The sequence below is a fragment of the Myotis brandtii genome, unplaced genomic scaffold (assembly GCF_000412655.1).
Source record: "Myotis brandtii unplaced genomic scaffold, ASM41265v1 scaffold220, whole genome shotgun sequence".
Lineage (NCBI taxonomy): Eukaryota > Metazoa > Chordata > Mammalia > Chiroptera > Vespertilionidae > Myotis > Myotis brandtii.
This window is the reverse complement of record NW_005358250.1, coordinates 278,444-299,610: the sequence shown is the minus strand read 5'-3', so window position 1 is coordinate 299,610 and position 21,167 is coordinate 278,444. Positions and strand designations below refer to the sequence as shown.

The 21,167-nt window shown below is 53.2% G+C and overlaps 1 protein-coding gene across 1 annotated transcript in view; it reads right to left on the bottom strand.

The window, feature by feature from the left end:
• Positions 1-21,167, bottom strand: part of KCNQ4 (potassium channel, voltage gated KQT-like subfamily Q, member 4) — a gene marked incomplete at its 5' end in the record, with an annotated part of 56,329 nt that overhangs the window by 16,369 nt on the left and 18,793 nt on the right. Inside the window, 7 exons of the mRNA XM_014539506.1 lie at positions 305-393; positions 3,713-3,808; positions 3,963-4,073; positions 4,850-4,975; positions 5,553-5,728; positions 5,939-6,065; positions 6,614-6,704. Of these exons, the coding sequence (XP_014394992.1) occupies positions 305-393; positions 3,713-3,808; positions 3,963-4,073; positions 4,850-4,975; positions 5,553-5,728; positions 5,939-6,065; positions 6,614-6,704 (816 nt within the window). The remainder of the gene's footprint in view (positions 1-304; positions 394-3,712; positions 3,809-3,962; positions 4,074-4,849; positions 4,976-5,552; positions 5,729-5,938; positions 6,066-6,613; positions 6,705-21,167) is intronic.

Genomic DNA, 21,167 nt, shown 5'->3' with positions numbered 1-21,167 from the left:
GGTGGCAGTGACTCTGGGGAAGCATGCAGACTGCCAGCACTCCAGGGCTCGGGTTCATCCAGAGGGGCAGGCAGGGCTCTACCCCACGCCCTGTGCTCAGTGTCCACAGTCTTCCCAGGGCACAGAGACGGGGAGAGAAGACCCTCTAGGCTCTGAGGTAGGTAGGATCTGCAGAGCCAGCCCCAGATGCTCCCTTGGGAGCCATCATCCCTTTCCCACCCTCCAGGGCTGAATCCCAGCCATTTGTCCTCACGGGGCATTACTGGCAGCCCCTATCCCGCCTTCCCCCTGCACCAGGGCCTACCTGAAGGATGGGAGGATACTGTCATAGTAGTACCAGGTGGCCGTCAGGTAAGCCCGGTTCCTGTCGGTGGAGTATAGGCGCCATGCAGCCTAGTGGTATGAGGGAAGGGAAACGGGAGACAAGGCATCAGTGTGGCCTCTCAGCCCCCCACCAACCCTCGGCCCCTGAGATAACCCAGGCCTGGGCCAGCTGAAGGGTACGCAAACCATAAGCCAGTTTCAATTCCATAGCCACCAGCAGGGCCAGACAAAGAAATGGTGGCCTAGAGGGAAATGACTTTCCCAAGGTAACGAGCAGATCAGCCTCGAAGCCAGGGACCTTGGAGTACAGCAGCTAAAAGCTGGGGTTCTGTCATCAGGTAGACACGTTTCCAATCCTAGCTGTGCCCCTTATGGGCAAGTTAAGTAAAGCTGCAGAGCCTCAGTTACCTCGTCTGTAAAATGGGTATAATACTACTTACCTAACTGGGTGTTGAGAGGATTAAATAGGTGAGTGTATGTGATATGCCAAGTGTAGTACCTGGCATATAGTTGGCAGTTAATGCCAAGTTCCCCTGTTAAACCCTCCTGTTATCTCCCTTACTATACCACTGATAGCTATCTATTCATTGTGTATTTGATTAATGTCTTTCCTCCTCCAGTGGTTCTCAACCTTCTGGCCCTTTAAATACAGTTCCTCATGTTGTGACCCAACCATAAAATTATTTCCGTTGCTACTTCATAACTGTAATGTTGCTACTGTTATGAATCGTAATGTAAATATCTGATATGCAGGATGGTCTTAGGCGACCCCTGTGAAAGGGTCGTTCGATCGCCAAAGGGGTCGCGACCCACAGGTTGAGAACCGCTGCTAGACTGTAAGCTGTGTTTTGATCACCACTGCATCCTCTGGCACATGGTGAGTATTCTGCAAATGTTCAAGGAATGAATGCTGACTGAGTGAATCATTATCACTAACAACAACCCCACCCCCTCTTTCCCAGCTGCCTGTCACTGCCCAAGGGTTGAGGAGGGGAAGACAGAGCATCACCTCCCTCAGCATTCATAGACTTGCAGGGTTTCCTCGCAGCAGGAGGAATGAGGGTCAGACAAGAGGAAAGTCTGTTTCCTTCCCTCCAGGTAAGGGGAAGAGCCAGGAGGGACTGTGAGTGGGGCGATCAGCGAGGGCAGGGAGGCATGGAAGCTGTTAGACACGGCGAAGTAGAACTGGCCCTGGGTGCCCCCCCTTTTTGGGTGCCTGTTGTCCTTAAGGGACTGCCCACTGATGAACTCACCAGCCGGGCACCCTCCCAGGACAGGAATATTTTTACTTCCTGCTTGCCTAGGCCCCTGGCGTAGGCTGGGGAGCAGCTGCCAGACTGTCTCATTAATTATGGGCACCACAATACCAGCTGTCTCTCGGCATGGAAGTGCCAGCTGCCTGCCCCTACAATGCCCCTCCAAAGGCCAGCTCCCAGGGGACAGTGGCCATTGTGCCCCAGGGGACACTGAAAAGGAAAGGCTAGGCTGGTGGCTGGAGATAGCAGGGATGGGAGCGGAATTCCACCCTGGGGAGGAGAGATAAGGAGGGGTTGAGTCAGACTTGGGTTGGGGGTCAGAGGGTGGCATGCTGGAGAGGACGCCGATGTGGCTGTGCCTACATTCCCTGAACTGTCTCCCGCAGGTGAGTCTCTTGCACACACACTTGACCAGGGAGAAGCCAAGGCTGAGTCACAGAGTCACCCAAATCTGAGCCCTTGTCTCAGCCCGTGCCCCATCAGAATGCCTCAGCACAGTGGGGAAACTGAGGCCACACACTGCTAGTTTTTACCCCACTCTTCTGGCTGCTGCTTCTATCTCCTTGGCTGGCTCAACTTTGCCTGCCCAGCCATGAAATGTTGAGGGTCCAAAAAGCCCAGGTCTGGCCCATCTTCTCTGCTCCCTCTTTACCCACGAGGTGAGCTCATCCAGGCCCAGGGCTTTGTTACGTCTACATGCAACAACATGCAACAGCTGTCCCTTTCTGCCCTGCCCATTTCTCTCCTCTCAGAGGTACATCTGGCATCCAGTTGCCTGCTCAACATCGCCACCCAGGGGCTCAGAAGACCCTCAGACTCCACATGCTCCACGCAAACACATTCTTCGGGCTCCACATCCGGTCCCACTCCAGAGAGCAGGGCCATCAACCATCCAGTCGAACAAACCTGGAGGAGTTGCCCCACCTGGAAGTCATCCTGCCATCTCCCTCACCCTCACTCCTGATGTCACTTATTTCACCTCCTCAATATGCAGAATCTGCCCATTTCTTTCCATTTCACATCACCCAGCAACCTGCTTCGCCCAGACTGTTGCCAGAGTCTCTTTTCTGGTCTCCCACACTTACCTGAGTCACCGTCCAATCCATTCACCACTTTTCAAAACACAAATCTGATCGTCACCCGCTCCCCTCCTTCAGACCTGTCCACATTGCTCTTAGGAAAAAGTGACACTCCTCCCTGTGGCCCTGCATCTGGGCCTGGCCCACCTATCCACTATCCACTATCCACTCTTCCTTCAGCTTCCTGTTCTGGCCCTGCTAGCTTTCTTCAAGTTCGTCAAACACACCAGGACCTTTGCACACGCTGTTCCCTTACCCTGAGTCTCCCCACTTCACCTCTTCACCACTTAACACCTACCCATCATCCAGCTCTCAGCTCAAGTATCATTTTCCCAGGGTAGCCTTCCCTGAATCCCCCTTCAAGGTCTCCTGTTAAAAGCTCTTCAGAGAACCATTTCTTTCTTTCAAGACATCGATCTCAGTTTGTAGTTACAACATTCATTCGTGTGAGTGCTTGTAGAATGAATTAATGAGTTAAGGTGTTTGGAGTGGAACAAACGCACTGCTGGCTGCACAGCGGATGGGTGTCTCTACCAAGCACCTAGGGCAGTGGTTCTCAACCTTCTGGCCCTTTAAATATAGTTCCTCATGTTGTGACCCAACCATAAAATTATTTTCGTTGCTACTTCATAACTGCAATGTTGCTACTGTTATGAATCGTAATGTAAATATCTGATATGCAGGATGGTCTTAGGCGACCCCTGTGAAAGGGTCGTTTGACTGCCAAAGGGGTCGCGGCCCACAGGTTGAGAACCGCTGACCTAGGGCCTCTCGGCCAGCTGTCTTCCACTTCAGGCCATGTCGCACTGGGACCGGAGTCGGCCAGTGGGGCAGCTCTGACTAATCCTAAACTGGGCACTTGGTACAGAGGGACATTTTCGACAATCTGAGTCAGCATCCCAGCTCTGTTTCTGACTTGGCATATGACCCAGAAAAGTCACATTTCCTCTCTGAGCTTCAAAGTGGAGTCACAGTTGTGAAGCTGGGACACAAGAGTCAGCATACAGTGTTGCCACGCCAATTCAGTTCAGGGGCTTCCTAGGCATCCGGTACCTGAATGAGGTTGGCTGCTGGCATCCTCCGCTTCTCAAAGTGCTTCTGCCGATGCTGCTCCTGCACCTTCAGGGCGAAGCCAGAGCCGAGGATGCCCTGGGGGAATAGGCATGGTTGGGGGAATGTGGTCGGGCATAAAAGGCAGTCTCTGCCCTTCTGAGACGCTCTCCATGTGGGACAGGCACTTAGCAGGCTCTGCCCCCAGGACCCCTTCCCCTGGCCGGGCAATCCTAGGCAGAGAGGGACTCACGGCAGGCAAGGCAAAGAAGGAGATGCCTAGTAAGGCGAAGCCGGCAGCCAGGACCCTGCCCAGCCACGTGTGCGGCGTCTTGTCACCATAGCCGATGGTTGTCAGGGTAATCTGGGAACACAAATAGGTTACCCACAGGGCTGGTCACAGTGGCCACCCACATGAACTTGTTGGGGGCGCACAGAGATCAAGGCCTGATCAAGAGAGAAGGGCCCCCCATTGTTGCCCACCGGGGGCTGGTCACAAGGACTTGTCATGGGGATTGGCTAGGGCAGTGGTCGGCAAACTCATTAGTCAACAGAGCCAAATATCAACAGTACAACGATTGAAATTTCTTTTGAGAGCCAAATTTTTTAAACTTAAACTATATAGGTAGGTAATTGTTATTAACTTAATTAGGGTACTCCTAAACTGGCCTTTGCTAAAAACGTCCTCAATCTGATTGAGGTCTGTTCGCTGAGGTCGACCCCTTCCAACTCTCCCATCCACACTCGTCTTGTATACTTGTTTCGTCTATCTCCTTTCCGAAAACCGACTTCTGCGAATGGGCCACGAAGTTTCAATCGCACTCAAGGGGCCAAAGAGCCGCATGTGGCTCGCGAGCCGCGGTTTGCCGACCACTGGGCTAGGGGCACAGATAAATCCCGCCCCACCCCACCCCCCAGCCCCATGCCAGGATACAGGCCACAGGGCTTGGCATCTGGGATTAGATGGGGGCACAAGAAGGTCCATGGGGCAAATTGGGGAGCTAGCATACAGACTGGTGATAGGGGCCCCAGCCGTAGCAGAGAGAACAGGGACAGGCCTGCCCAACCCTGAATCGGAGGCTGAATCGGAGGCCACAAGGGTCAGAGATGGTCCTAAGGGGAAGGGAGACCCTCGCGTACCGTTCCCCACCAAAGCGAGTCAGCGTAGGAGGAGAAGTCGGAGTTGGCGTCCTTCTCAGCCAGATAGACCAGGAAGGAGGCGAAGATGAGCACCAGGAACCCGATGTACCAGGCGGTGATCAGCTCCTGCGGGGGCAGCAACGGGTGAGACCACAGGTGGGACCGAGGCGGGCAGGCGTGAGGAAGTGGGGGACGCTGAGCCCACCTGGGAGAGGTGGGTGGGGGGTGAGTGGAGGCCCCCAGAATGGCCCATGAGAGGTGTTGGGAAGGGGATAAAAAGCACCCCACCCTTTGTAGTTCCCAGGCGCCTGTCCCTACTCCTTCCATCAGGGACACCCGGCCCCTCCTTCCCGCAATGGCCAGGCCTTAAAACCGCAGGGCACGCCCCGCCCCCGCCCTTGACCTTCCAGGTTCCACGCTTAGACCTCCGCCCACAGACCCATCTTGCCCCGCCCCCAAGCCCCACTTTTAGGTTTCGATCTGGCCCCACATCTAGCCTCGCCCCCATCCCACCCCCAGACTCGTCCCAGATCCCCACTTTGCTGTGCATGTACCCTGCAACCAGAAGTCTCTAAATGAGACCCTCAAGCCCTTCCCTTCAGCCCCGCCTCCCAGCCGGGTCCAGCCTCCCGGGCTCCTCTCTGGCCCCGCCCTCCTGCTCCGCCGGACCCGGTCGCGCCCCCGCCACGCCCCGCGCCCTCACCTTGCTGTGCGCCATGACCACGGAGCCCAGCAGCTTCCAGGTGCCGCCGCGGCGGTCCATGCGCACCATGCGCAGGATCTGCAGGAAGCGCATGCTGCGCAGCGCAGACGTGGCGAAGATGTTGCCCTGCGTGCCCGCGGCGATGACGGCCACCGAGGCCACGAACACGATGAAGTCTGCAGGGGCGGGGATGGTGCGGTCACGGCCACCGCCAACAGCCCAGCCCACCCCGCGTCAGTGGGGCCATGGGGGGGAGAAGGGGAGAGGGTCCCTTGAGTCTGTGCCAGCAGCCAGTGTCCGGGTCAGATATGGGGTCAGGGTGCCAACCCTGGGGCTTGGGGGGTCACGGGTCAGGTAAAGGGGTAGAGGGGGTCAGGCCTTATTACCTATGACACAGAAGGGTTTTCTGGCAAAGCGGAAGCGGCCCTGCCATCCTCGGTAGCGGCAGCAGCATCCGGCGGACCAGACACGGATGATGTACTCCAGGCCAAACACCACGATCATCACAAATTCCTGTGGGGCCAGGGCCTGAGCTCTCCCCAGTCTCCAGCCCTGACGCAGCCTGGAGTCCCTGGGGTAGAGGTACTAGGGTCTCCTCAGCCCACTTCTCCTGGAGGTGCTTACACCTGGGTGAACCGAGGGGGATTCTCGAAGGCAGGTGGCCCCTTCCAAAGAGACTGAAAATCCAAGTCTGTCCTCTCTGTCCCCGTGAGCTGTCGGGGTTTCTCTCCTCACCCCACCCTCCCACTCCTAGTCGCCCCGGACTCTAAAGCAGACTAAGTGGCATAAAGGGTGGTTGTCTGTCAGCTGTCCCCTCCGAGATGTTTCTGTTTGGGGGTGGCGTTAGCAGTTTGGGTCCTGAGAAGGAGTGGGACCTACTCACCTCCTCTCGGCCCATCATAAGCCCTGGCATAGAGGCAGGAGGTCCCCAACACCTGCTATAAAGCAGGAGATGAAACCCAGAGATGGGCAGCCACCAGCTCAGGGAACACAGCACAGGAAGCCACGCTCTGAGCCATGGTATAAAAAGGCCTCCCTCAGACAGGGACTCCAGCACTCACCAAGATGAGGAGACACTCATTGGCAAGTTCCTGGTGCTCCTGGATAGTGGACAGCACGGACAACACCAGGCAGGTGAACACCAGCAAAAATCTGCAATAGCGGCATGAAGGAAGGGTCAGACTGCTGGGTGGGCAGGATAGCCAAGGAGCCTCACTCAGCAGGGGGCTGTGGAGTCAGAGGAGGGAAGCATTGTTTGAGAAGAGGTATCTGCAGAGCAGATAGAAGGTTCGGAATCAGAGTTCCCTGGAATCGTGGCTTGTGCTGAACACCAAAGGGAGCAGCCCCCAGGCTCCAGGCTGCTGAGTCACAGGCCCCTTGATGTAGCTTCGAGAGGCAGGTTGATCTGGACTGGCCCAGGGTCCCACAGTCAGAAACACCTCCAGGCTCAGCCATTCACAACCTCAGCCCCTGGCTCCGAGGTTGTCTTGAGAGAAGTGCTCCAGAGATTGAGGGAGGGGAAATGGAAGGTCAGCAGCTGAAGGAGGGAAGGGACCCCCATTCCCTGACACCTGAGGTGGCAGAAGCATGGCTTCATCAAAGGTCAATTGTCTTACCTTTGTGGGCACTTAAGAAATTAAATAATCTGATAGCTATGGAAGGAAAGGGAACTAGGGAGAACAGGTAGAGAGAGAAGAATACAGAGTGCAGAGGCGGAGAGGGTGTGAAGAAGGGAATCAGGCATCAAGGAGCCATGAGGTGGAGGCCTGGAACTCCCCTGAAGGAAGCAGGAAGCGACTGAGTGGCCCAGAACCAGATGTTTAGACAAGGAGGGAACTTTAGAACCCACCTCTCCCACCACTCCCTCAGCCCCAATTTCACACATAAGGGAATGGAGGCCCAGGGAACAAACGGCATTGCCAAAGGTGGCTCAGTGTGTCCAGGATGAGGTTAGAATCCACGTTTCGGTGGATGGGCAGAAGGGAAAGGACATGAGGACAGAAGCTGGTGGCCCCCGGAGGATGTGAGTGCGTGACAGAGGCAGGATGAGCGGAAGATGCAGCAACAGGGAATGCTGTCACACATAAGGGAATGGAGGCCCAGGGAACAAACGGCATTGCCAAAGGTGGCTCAGTGTGTCCAGGATGAGGTTAGAATCCACGTTTCGGTGGATGGGCAGAAGGGAAAGGACATGAGGACAGAAGCTGGTGGCCCCCGGAGGATGTGAGTGCGTGACGGAGGCAGGATGAGGGGAAGATGCAGCAACAGGGAATGCTGGACTCCTGAAGCTCTCCTTTTTGGGATGGGGGGGGGGGTAGTGAGGGAGTGGGGAGTGGTTACAGGACATGTGCCCTGGAAGAGACACCTGAGGGAATGGACTTCTCTGGAAACACATCCCTTGTGGATTGACCCACACAGCCTCCCCCAAATGTTCCCAGAGTCTCCCCACCTGGGTCTGCTGATGCTGCATTCTGCCTAAAATACCTCACCATGGTAGCCTGCTGAGACTGCTCCCTTCCCCCACACAACTCTCCCTGCTCAAGGAGCCCTCTGGATGCCCCCTCCCAATGCTGGCCTCCCTGCATGTGGCCCGAATCACTTTCAACATAGCTTTGAGTTCATGTTTCATGGTGACAGGGGCATGGGCTGGGAATCAGAGAGACCTGGGTTCGAATTCCAGTCCTGCCATGTGTGTGGCCCTGGGAAAGTCACCCACCTTCCCAAGACAGTCTCCTCATCTGCAAAGCAGGACTGACAGGACAAAAACATGGAAAGGGTATGGCTACACCCTGACCCACTTACACCTCCTTGGACAGGGGCTCCCGGCCTGCTCGGAGGGCAGGTATAGGGCTGTGTCCCAGCACATGCCCCTGGGTGGAGGAGGTAGGTGGCAGATGTCAATAAAGAGTTTTGAATGAATGAGGGAGGAGGAGGCCTCCTTGGCCAGTTCCAGACAAGAGCTAAGTCAGCGAAGACATAAGGCACGCTGCTCTCCCGCACCAGCTCCTCCTGTTCAATAATTAACCACAGAAAATGCAGCGGCCACATCCACTGGGAAGAGAGACTGTCTCTGACACAGGGCTCAAGGGCGAGGGTCCTCCCTGAGATCTTCTCATCCAGCCCCCTCCTCTGGGAAGGGCTGCAGCCAAATCTTGATGGGCCTGTACCCCAATGCTGGACAGTAATCCTTCAGTCCCATTGCTCAGCAACACTAGGGGCTGCCTACTGAGTGTTTCAAAATAATTTTTTTCTCAACATTTTTCTTTCGATGCCAATAGGTACACATCTACAAATGTCCACTTCACAATAGGTTAATTTTTAAAAGTAGCTTATAGAACCTTAAGGGCAGTGTGATCAAAATTTTTAACACGCAGATATCTTTTATATACTGTACTAGAGGCCCAGTGCATGAATTCGTGCACAGATGGGGTCCGGCTGGCCCACCCCAATTGGAGCCGATTGGGGCCAGGCTGGCATGGGGCAGTGGGGGGGCTGTGGGAGGTCGGCCAGCCGGCCTTGCTCCCGCATTGGGGTGGGGGGGGCAATCAGAGGCAGAACTGGCCATGGGGAGGGGTTGCCGCAGGCAGTTGGCTGACCGGTCCTGTCCCCGATTGGGGGGCGGGGGCTCAATCGCGGCCGCAGTGCGTGTCAAAGCAACCGGTTGTTCTGGTCTTTCTGGCCGTTCCGTCATTCGGTCGCTTGGCTTTTATATATGGAGATACCAAGAGTCAGCGGGAGTTACCTCTGGGTGGAAAAGTTAAGAGTGACTTGGCTTTTGTTTTGCTTTTTGCTTCTCTGCATTTCCTAATATTTTTTAGAATAAACATGGGTATTCTCTTGCCTCTATAACTTGTCTCCTGTGCCCATTTCTTCTACAACTCACTTCTACCTCTATGACTTTCTAAATAAACTTTCTCTTATGGTTTGAGTCTTGGCTCTGAATTATTTCTTAGCCAGAACTCAAGTACTGAGGTCCAGTCGAACTCCATCAGTTTAACACCTGGTGCCATTTCACCACCAACACATGCACATGGGGAATTCATATAAGCATGAAAATTCCAAACACATAAAACAAAATGAGGTATAAATGTCATTCAGTGCTAAGGGCGAGGGGGGAGGGGGAGAAGTGATCCACAGGGAGACGAAAAGAGTTACTGTTTAATACATTGAGCCATCTTGAAACAATAGGTCACAAAAAGGACTTTGACCAAAGGGTCTTGCTAGGTTCTTCCCTGTCAATTACACCTAATATTTTAGATATTAAAATACAGTGGTTCATCTATGATGATGGTTCCCCTCCTGGAGCAAGTCCGTTGTCTAAATTCCTTTTAGGCAATAAGGTCAAAAGGTTCTTCCTGAGCCTTCTGGGCTTTTAATGTTTTTAGCTCGAAAGAACCTGCATGCTAGCATAGCACATCTTGGGGTGACTCATCTGTACCCCTACACTTATAATGTAAACAACTTTATCAAGTTTTGAATTAATGTCAATTCAAAAACTGACACAGTGTTCTAGCCGTTAAATATTAAAATTGTGGACCCAGAGAAGAAACATTCATTTGATGTGAACCCTGAGAAGGAATTTATCTGCTGAGATGATTTCCCACGGTCAACGGAGGGCCAAAATTTTATAAATAAGAGCCTAGCAGGGATTTGCTGACAGGAGCTCCTCACATACAAGAAAGAAAGAAAGAAAGAAAGAAAGGGAGGAAGGAAGGAAGGAAGGAAGGAAGGGAGGGAGGGAGGGAGGGAGGGAGGAAGAAGGGTAATCACACTCTAATATAAAATTTAAAACGCATTTCCTTAAAAATACAAATGGGGGAAAACCCACTGTGAATCCTGCCCCCAGCCCCTTACACAATAGCCTTTGCCATCAAGCAGGTGTGAGGGGGTGGCAGCCTCTCCCCAGAGTCCAGCTCACATATCCAACTGCCTATTCAACGTCTCTCTGTGGATGTTTAATGGCCTCTCAAACCAAATGTGTCCAAAAACACACTCTCAATTTGCCCTCAAATCTTGCTCCTCTCCAGTCTCCACATTTCAATAAAGGCACCACCCAGGGGCTCGGGCTGCAGATCTGAGTTAAGCCTTGATTCTCCTTTTCCTCACCCTCCACATCCTGTCCTTTAGAAATTTCTGTGGGCTCTGCCTTCAGAATATATTCCTGTAGAGGCCACGGCTCACCACCAGCCACCTCCTGGCCCCTGACTGGTCTCCCTGCCTCCACGCTGGCCCCATTGTCACCACTCTCTTCCAAGCAGCCAGAGTGATCTTCCTGGGACACAAAGCCAGAAGCCATCATTCTCCTCAAAACTCTCCACTGACCTCCCATGGCACTTCAAGGGCGAAGTCCAGCCCCTCAGCATGTCCAGCAAGGCCCTCTGAGATCCGGCCTGCACCTCCACCTCTTCAATTTGATCTCCCCTTTCAACCCTGGCTCACTGGGCTCCAGCCTTCTGCCTTCCTTGCCCTTCCGGGAACACACCGAACGTATTTCCACCTCCAGGCTTTGCACTTACTTAGCTGTTTTCTCTGCTATTTATTGCTCCCTTACTCATCCAGCTCTCTGTTCAAACATCACTTCCTTGGAGTCCCCAACCACCCCCTCTCCAAAATAGCAATCCATCTGTACTCTCTCTCCCTTTGCCCTGCTTTATTTACTTTTCATAGCAGTGTTGAAAGACGGAGTAAATGAATAGCAGAATTGCACATTAAACAAACATCAGGACACCATGTCACCAAAGCCCCCAGTTTGTACCCACTGAAGAGGTACCCAAAGCTTTTAGCACATCCATCTCTGACCCGCCAGTCTCCCCAGCATCTTCATGAGAAGGGAAGAGAAGGCAGGCCTCTGACCCTGACCAGCTCCACTTGATAGATGCTGTTTCAAAAGCCCCTGCTGCCTGGTTTGGCTCAGTGGATAGAGCCTGTGGACTGAAGGGTCCTGGGTTCGATTCCAGTCAAGGGCACATGCCTGGGTTGTGGGCTCGATTCCCAGTAGGGGCATGCAGAAGGCAGCCGATCAATGATTCTCTCTCATCATTGATGTTCCTGTCTCTCTCTCCCTCGCCCTTCCTCTCTGAAATAAATAAAAATATTAAAAATAAATAAATAAAATATATATGAATAAATAAATAAATAGCCCCTGAACTTCACCTCCCTCTGCCTTTATGCACTGAATGGGAGGTTCCTCAACCTAGATGCTCAATAGAGCCAAACACATGTATTTGGCCTGAGAGAGAACATCCTGTGTTCCAGGCACCTGCATAACTGTTCCTATCTTCCAGATGAGGAAATGGGGCCCAGGAAGGGACACACTTGCTCAAGATCACACAGTGAATCAGTGACCAAGCTGGGGCCAGAAGCCCAGCTCAGGTTGACCTCCAAGCTGCTTTGGCCTTCTTGAGGGGGCGGGGGGGCGGGGGGTGCTCACACAGACACCCACTCTTTGGACAGCAGAAGAGAGATCAATGTCTGGAGCTTAGGGAGGGAGAGACGAGGGAAGGAGCCCTGAGCTGGGGTGCGACTGTGTCTGCCAGAACCAGAGTGTGGCTTCATTCATGCAACAAATAAGGTCTGTAAGGATTGTCTCTGGCCCCGCTTGGGGCCTCAGTTTCTCCATCTATCCAAGTGTAGATGGCACACAGGAGCTGGCTGGCGTGGGCCCCTATAACTGCCCCAGCAGAGAGGCCAGACTGGCAGCCACTTTCTGGAGCCTCTCTGCTCATCATGTCTGGCAATGTGGAGCCCTTGCCCAGCCCAGGAGGCAGAGCTGGGACAGGTGGGCGCTGCCAGGCTGACTCTCCCTGGCTGGGGCTTATAGTGCGACTGATCGCAGCCCCTCCTCCCTACCCCCTAACCCCCCATTCTGTGACTATCCCAGTCATTCAGGATGGCAGCAAGGAACAGGCGAATGGTTTGCTTAGAACTGTTGTTCTTAAACTATAGCAGGCATCAGAATCACTGGAGGGCTTGTTAAAAGGCTGATGTGTGGGCCCCACTCCTAGAGTGCCTGCCTCAGTAAGTGTGAAGTGGAGCCTGAGAATCTGCTTTGCTACAAAGTTCCCTGGTGATGCTAATGTTGCTCCTCTGGGAACCACACTTTGAAAATCACTGACTTGGCTAATGGGAGTGGTTATGGCTGACCAGTTATTAGCTACCTCAAGGCTTTTTAAACTACTGTATTAATTGCCTTATCTGCCCCTCTTCCCCCAACACGCCCAGCCTAGCTCAAATCATTGCCCAGAAGCAGCCACAGAGCAGGGGAGCGAGGAAAGCCGTTCTGGGGAGGCGGGTATCATGCCAACATTGGCTTTTCTCCTGATTCCTCTGTGACCCTGTAACTGCTCCTGCTGGCCCAGGGTTCCTGTTGGCCAGGCGCTGTGCCAGGCCCTCTGCATGCATATTCTTCATCACTCCTCACCACTCCATGAGAGCAGTCCTGTAACCACCCAAGGTGGACCCATGAGGACCTAGAGCAGGGGTGGGCAACCCCGGCACTCGTGCCAAACATGGCACGCCAGTAACTTTTGCTGGCACACGAAACCCTCTCTTATAATCTTCCATTTACAGTTTTTTTCTTAATATTGACTTTTTAATTTTTCAGATAAATTCAGTGTAGGTGCATCTTAGATAAATAAATAATTTTACATAACAAGTTATCTTAAAGACCATAGACATGGATTGACGAGAGAGGGGAAGAGCAATTTCTATGCCTCTGCCTTAACTCTCCCTGCCTTCCTAGATTTGACCAGTGTTTTGGTTTCATCTACATACGCTTGTGAATCTTTGTTCTCAGTGATGAATTTTGTTAAGTCTCGTAATAGGAGTAGCCTGACGGATGAAAGTAGTAGCTCGTGCATATCTCTGAAGGTCACGAAATATAAACCTGATGTAAAATCTCTGTCATCAGTGATGCAGCAGCAAAAGTCCCACTGATAATATCAAATGGAGTCATAAAGTTTTCTGTCGGACTATCAGTGTACATGTATACATTAAAAAATAAATGTATTTTTCATCATCATATACTGTGTTTTTGTCGCTTGAATGAATTTTATTATTTCTTCAAGGTTCTTCACATACATACACCTTAAGAGATATCAAGTAGGCGTAACATGTTCTCAAAAAATTAGGGTTGGCACGCAGAAGAATTTTGAGTCAGAGATATTGCTGGTTTTGGCACGCACTCACAAAAAGGTTGCCCACCCCTGACCTAGAGGCTCAGAATGGTGTGCTATGATGGTTGCACAACTCTGTGAATATACTAAAGCCATTAAATTATACACTTTAAAAGGGGGGTTATGGGAGGTTATTTCAAAGGAAAAGAAGCAGGAAGAAAGTTATATTAGGTTGTCCAAAGTCATCAGGCTGGGACCTGAACTGAAGTCCACCAGGACCACCAGCCATACTATCTCTCTGGGCCTCAGTTCCCTGTCTGCAACATGCGATGGGGTACGTCAGCCTTATGACTCTCCAGCAATGGGGTAGAGGGAGAAGGTCAGCCCTGAGCTCAGTTCCAGATTCTCTGAGATGTTCCCTGAAGAAACAGATGCCTGGAGGCTAGACACTTGGGGATATGGTGTGTGTGGGGGGGGGGGGGGGGAGTACACAGCAGAAAAGAGGTTATCGCCTAGCCCAGTGGTCGGCAAACTCATTAGTCGACAGAGCCAAATATCAACAGTACGACGATTGAAATTTCTTTTGAGAGCCAAATTTTTTAAACTTAAACTATATAGGTAGGTACATTGTTATTAACTTAATTAGGGTACTCCTAAGGCTTAGGAAGAGCCACCCCCAAGGGGCCAAAGAGCCGCATGTGGCTCGCAAGCCGCAGTTTGCCCACCACAGGCCTCTCAGAGCCACATTCACTTAAGAAACTTTAATTACTATCTATGCACAGCCAGGTTTATTGTGAAGCTAGAAATGAATAAATCCAGGCCCCTCAAAAATTAACCAAGTTTCACACAGCAGTGACATGAAGGACAAGGTGATGACAGTGTGCCCAGGGGGTGGGGAAACCCAAGGCAGCTTTAGCAAAGACAAAGTGGGGGGATCAGGGAAGACTTGTTGGAGGAGGTGACGAGTTCAGGAGTGAGGGTGCCCCAAGCGGAGGAAGCAGTGCAAGCCCAGGGCAGCCAGCAGCCAGCAGTTCTGGATGGTGATGGCCCCAAATAAAGGGTCTCTGGGGAGACCAGACAGGGCCAGACCCAGGGTCCTTGAGTGGCCCCCTTAGGCGTTATGAACATTATCCGGAAGGCAAGGGGGAGCCATTGAAGAGTTTTAAGAGAGAGAATGACAAGGCCTGACTTGTGTTTCAGGACCACCGCTCAGGGGCAGTACGGAGTGTGGATTAGAGGAAAGGCAAGTAGAAGGCTCTACAATAATTCAGATTATACAGAGATGATGGTGGGAGCACTAAAGAGAAGTGAATGGTCTGGAGAAAGTTTGAGGAAATAGAACTTTTTGGTGATTAATTGGGAGAAGGACTCATATTTGAGTGGGCACCAGGATGGTGAAGACACCATGTGCGAACTGTGATGGGAGACCCCGTAGAGGAGCGGCGTGGGGGCGGCGAGTTCCACTGGACGTGCTGAGATGGAGAGGACCGTGGGACACCGGGCAAACACTCAGGAGGTGTGAAGAGAGACCTGAGCTGGAAATGCAGACTTGGGGGGACATCAGGGTCAAGGTGGTAACTGAGGCCATGGGAGCAGTTGAGACAGTCCAGAGGGCATGTGGCGAGTTTAGAGGAGGACCCAGTGGAACTCCAGATGGGAGGAGAGACCCTCCACCCAGACCGGGAAGGCACAGCCAACAAGATGGGAGGAAGCAGAAGAGAGAGGAGCCAGGCCAAGAGAAGAAAGCGTTTCACGGAGGAGGGAATGGACAGTGTCAAATGCTGCCAAGAGGTCAAGCGAGATAAGCCTGAAAAATGCTCATTGAAGTCGGTCACTGGGTACCTGGGCAAGGGCAGCCTCGGAGGAGGAAAGGCCCGGAGCAGGCCCAACCGGGGTGGGAAAGGGAGAGGGCAGTGAGGACGTGGAGACAGAGAGTGTAGGTATAACTATTTTAAGAAGTTTGACGCAGAGAGTAGTGGCTGAGATCGGTAAGCTGGAGAAGGATAGAGAGCACAGGGAATTTTTTTTTTTTTTAACACGAGAGAGGCAGGTGGAAGGAGAGAGGGAGAAGTTGAGAGGTGGGAGAGAGGGAATGTCAGTGGATGTTGTCCCCAGGGCAGCAGAGGAGGAAGGGCTAGTGCTGAGCAGAAAGGACCTAGCCAGCTTCCCTGGGGCAGGCGGGAAGGGGGAGGGACTGGGTGGAGAGGAGGGTGGGGGACAGGGAATGCTCAGAGAGCTCCCGCGGGGCTCGACTTTCTCTGTGAAGAGGAGGTCAGGTCTACTTGTCAGCGGTGCAGAGCAGGGCGGGTGGGAGGGTCTGAAGAGGTTCGAGTCAGCCTGTGTCAAGGATGGGGGGGAACTGACCAGGCCCTGGAGAGGGGTCCCTTGGGAACACAGGGCCAACAGCGAAGAGGGAAGAAAGATGTAGAATATCGTAGGTGCTCCTCACATGCATTTTTGGTTTTGTTTGGTTAGAGGATTTGAGGGTTTGTTTTTGTTTTTAAGCCTTGACGATCCTGAGGGAGAAGCAGACTGTGTAGGATGAGCGCCCCCGCCCTCCCCCCGCCCCCCACAAAACCAGGCTAAAGTGAATGCAGAACCAGACCTTGCTCCTTCCTTCCTCCTGGGCTTCCTTCCTTCCTCCCCTCTCTCCAGTGTCCCTCCTCCCAGACAGCCCTGCCCGTGTCTGCCACCTGCTTGCCACCAGCGGGCACCCTCATCTGGCCTTGGGAGTAGGTGGCCCCTTCCTCAGCCCCCAGACCAGGAGCCCAAAGGCAAGGTGCTGTCTTCCCTCCTGGGGACAGATGGGTCCAATCCGTCCCATTCAGCCAAGGTCCCTGGAGGGCAGAGGCCATGCCCTCACCACCTTCGGGTGGAAAAGGGCTTCCTAAGCCCCAAACCAAAGCTGATATGACAGAAGGGACCTCAGCTAGATCTGAGAGGCACTTCCTGATGGGGTGCAGGGGGCCTGGAGGGCCCGGGCTCCTCTGGGAAGAACAGGCTTTACTTTCTCTCGCAGGGGGGCCAAGGGGAGGGGCAGTAAGCCAGGCCTCAGAGCAAGGCTCTTTCCAAGAATCCTCAGGGGCTGGGACCAGAAGTTTCCCCTGATCCAGCGATTCTAAATATGGCCAAGGGAGCAAAAGCATGTGACCCAGGCCCCACACCAGGGCTTCTGCGCGGCCATGGCTCCTCTGGGCCAGGGGCTGGTGTGAGGGCTCGGGGTCAGGGATGAGGTCTCCATGGAGCCTCAGTTTCCCTGGCTGAAACATGAAGGTGAGGGACAACTCAATGAGGGATGAAGTCCCTTCAGCCGTATGACCCTCCCGCTGTGGGGTGGAGGGGATAGGACTGTCCCTCAGCTCAGTTCCAGATTCTTTGAGGATGTCCCTGGAGGGACAGCAGCTGCCAGCACATAGTACAAACTATGAAAAAAATGCCCCTCTTGGAGGACCAACAACAAAAAAGGCATTCTCTTTCGCCTGAAAAAGTATACAAAGTTGACTCCTCTAGATGGCCCCTGACCCAGCCCTGGGCACAGTCTCCATTTCAGCACCACTGGCATCCTCTCAGCCAGGCCCCTTGGCAGGTCCAGGATGCCCGAGGACCAGGGCGGCCCTGGGGCAGCCACCACAGCCCTGGAAAGGCCAACTTCATGTGGTTCCACGTGGCTCCACGCTCCTCTCCTGCTGCCACGGGCTCATCTAGAACTGGACACTGACCCAAGAAAGGTGCCTTTCTACCACTCGGGGCCCAACCTGGCACTTGGGACTCTGTTGTCATAGCTCTGTTCCCTTTTCCCACCTTTGCTCATGCTTCCCCTCCTCCAGCCTGGCTGAGTTAGGTGGGTGGGAACCCCCACCCCAGGCTCCCTAATCTCCCATCCCCATCTCCATGCTCACCTCCATCATGGCATTTACCTCAGTGCAGGAAAAGCTCTGAGTACCTGCCTCCTCCTGCAGACCGAGAGCTGGTTGAGGTCCTGTCCTTTTCACCTTGAATGCCCTGTGCCCAACTCAGAATGGTGCTGGGCACCACCCACCTCCCCAGTGGGCATCGCCCTGCTGGCCACTTCAGACTCCACACCTCAGCCTTCCCTGTGGCAGGTGGGATTATGAGGGAACCCAGGTGGGCAGCAACTCCAGGAACCACACAGCCCAGAGCCACAGAGCATTCACTCACTCACTTACTCATTCATTCATTCTGTAAGTATTGAATGACTGACTGACTGAGAGCTCACCATGGGCTAGGCACAAAGACAGACACTGTCCCTGCCTTCATTAAACTTAACATCTCATGGGGAAGAGAGCTAATCCACAAATAAAGGGTGAAAATGTGAACAAAAAAGGGCTATGCAATAAACCTCACAAGCTCAGGGGGGCGGGGGCACTTGACAGGCCCAACAAGCTCAGTGACCAAAAGTAGCCACACAGGATCTTCTGATGATAAATTCCTAACGGGGCAGGTCACAGCAGGTGTTCATGTCCCAGGCCTGTAGTTGCCTTAGCAAAGGTCAATCTTTACCTTAAGTCAGCGGTTCTCAACCTGTGGGTCTCGACCCCTTTGGGGGTCGAACGACCCTTTCACAGGGGTCGCCTAAGACCATCGGAAAACACATATATAATTACATATTGTTTTTGTGATGAATCATTATGCTTTAATTATGTTCAATTTGTAACAATGAAATTGGGGGTCACCACAACATGAGGAACTGTATTAAAGGGTCGAGGCATTAGGAAGGTTGAGAACCACTGCCTTAAGTGAGCTTTGTCTGTTGTTCTTATGCATCTAGGATAACATACCTTTGAAAGGTCAGGGTAATTTTCTTTTCCTCAAAGGCACAAGAGATTTCCCCATTTGCTTTCTCCCACCTCCTTCATTTCCCACCAATGGATTTCATGCACTTTCCTTGCGTCTTCTCCTTTGATTCTAATGTAAAAAATAAGCTGAGAAACTGTTGTTCTCCTGGGCATTTGGGACCTTGCTCCCTGGCACATGTCATCAGTTTGGATCAAATAAACTAATAAAATTCTCTATAGGTTTGGACGTTTCTTACATCGACAAAAATGTCAGATGATGATGGAGAACAATTAAGTGGGAAGAAGGGATGAGGAACATTGGTATGGGAGTCAAGGGAGGCCGCTGGATAGAGAGTGGTCCGGGCAAACAGGTTTGAGAAGGTGACATCTGAGCAGAGATCCGAAGGAAATGAGGGTGTGAGCCATGTGGGTATCTGGGAGAAGAGGGATCAGCAAGTATCAGAGACCTGAGCCAGAGGGTGCCTGGTGTGTTCCAGAACCACAGTGCTCCGGAGCGAGAAGCAAGGGGCGAGTGGGAGGCTGTGAGGGCAGAGCGGCAGTGGAGGTGTGAAGCAGATCATCTACCGGCTGTTGTGAGGATTTGGGCTTTTACTCCAAGTGACATGGGGAGTCCTGTGCAGGGGGAAACATGATCTCACTTATGTTTGCAAAAGATCACACAGGCTGTTGAGTGGGGCGGGGAGGGGTTGGGGGAAGGGCAATGATATTTGTCAGGAAGCTAATAGTATAAATCAAGTAAGAGATGATGGTGACTTGTACAAGGGGGAAGTGGAGGTGGCAAGAGGTGATCAAATACTGACTATACTTTGGCACTGCAAGATCCCTTAGAGCCAATCAACCACCTTGTTTACTATATAGATGGGACACTGAGTCCCAAAGAGGGACATGACCTACCGGTGACCATACAGTAGATTAGAGACAGAGCTGGGCCTGGGCCCAGATTTCCCAATTCCTATGGTAATTTCTTTTGATTTTTTTCCTCTTTCCCTAGAAGGACCCAGGCACCTGCCCCTTACCCCCACCTCAAAAATTCCCTCCTCTTGCTGCCCTCCCTGCTGCATATGACAGGGTGGCACTGGGTTCGAGGATTGACCAGGCCTCCAGCTACTTGAGCCTGGCAGGGGTCAGGGTCACCTCTAAGGAGCCTTCTATGCTCTGAATCAGCAGAACCTGTGCAAAGGGGGGAGGGAGGAGGGAGGGAAGAGTCCAAAACAGGGAAAGAGCTTAGTCCCCACCTTGGTTCTCAGCACTCCAGGAGCAGAGAGGACACACTGGGAGCTGACAAGGTGGAACAGGATCTGCAGGGAGGGCTGGACCCCCAGGAGAGTGCACGCTCTAAGACAGCTCAGCCTGGGAGTCCTGCAGACTCAGCCATTGAGGATCCCCCCCTCCCCCCAGTGGGAGGTTTAGGGGGCATGATGGGAAACGGGCATTTCAATGCCTTTGCTACTAATAAGCAAAGCAGCATGCAAATTCACAGGCCACACCTGGGGCGGTTGGTTAGAGCTGCCCTGAGAGCCTTGCTTCTCATTGGAACCCCAAGTCCAGGACCAGCCAGACTGAATCCAGCAAGACTGACACCAATGTACTCTTTCAGCTGGGAAAGGCTTGCTGTGTGACCTTGGGCCAGGAGAGCAACTTCTCTGGGCCTGTTTCACAGCCAAGGTGGAAGGGTGGTTAAGAGGATCTGAGGCTGGAAGCTGGAAGCACATCCGCAGACCCTCTCCATTTCTTTGGCCTGAAAGGGGAGAGGCTGCCCAGCCTGAGGCTCCCGCTGATTCAGAGTCCTCTAAAAGGCAGCAGCCTGTTCGGCGGCTCTGGAAGAGGTGTCAGAGTTGGCGACAGCAGAAGGGGAGGCACGGGATGTGGGCAGAGCCAGGACTCAGCTTCAATGGGCTCTCTAGCCTGACTCTGTCACCACTCAGCTGAGGAGCTGGGAAACTACAGTTTATTCCTCAGCCTAAGGAAGGGATGAGAAAGGAGGGCCCTATTTTTCGCTGATCCCCCTGGGACTGGTGACTTCAGCTTCCCAAATGGGAAGATGCCCTGGGCAGCTCCTGAAGCTGCTAGTCTGGGGGACTTCTAGAGTCTCCAGAGGAGGGTCTTTTACGTTTCATTTGCATGGTGCTCCTTGTGTGCCCGCAAAGTCTAGAGAGCCCTTCTACCTCCAAAACTCCCCTATAATTGAATATATAAATGATAGCGAGGAGGAGTCAGGGTAGACCAAAGCAGAACTTCCAATAGCTCATTAACCACAGAAAGGGTGCTGGGGGTCAGGGGAAGCGGACCGATTGCACCTCTGGTCCTGATGCCCCCACCTCTTCTGAGAAAGACAGACCCCTACATGTTTCAGAGCCAAAAGAACTGGCTTGAATTCAGCTCTAACCCTGACCCCTGCCAGGCTCAAGAACTCGGCCTAGGCTGTGAACTGTCCCTCCGTGGGACTCAGTTTCTCTGTCTGTCCAGGGTGCCGATGATCCCTGGTGCGGCAGTCTGCAGGCAGGCGCCTGGCCCGGAAGAACTCCCGCGCGCAGGGGTTGGGGAAAGCTTGGGTTCACTTGGGGACGCGGAGGAGGCTGACACCAGGCGGGGCTCCTCGGGAGAGGGAGGGGATCTTGGAGGGGAGGGCTCCTGGGGACTCCTCCCCGCGCAGGGCCCGCGGCCTCCTTCCCCGCAGGGGCCCC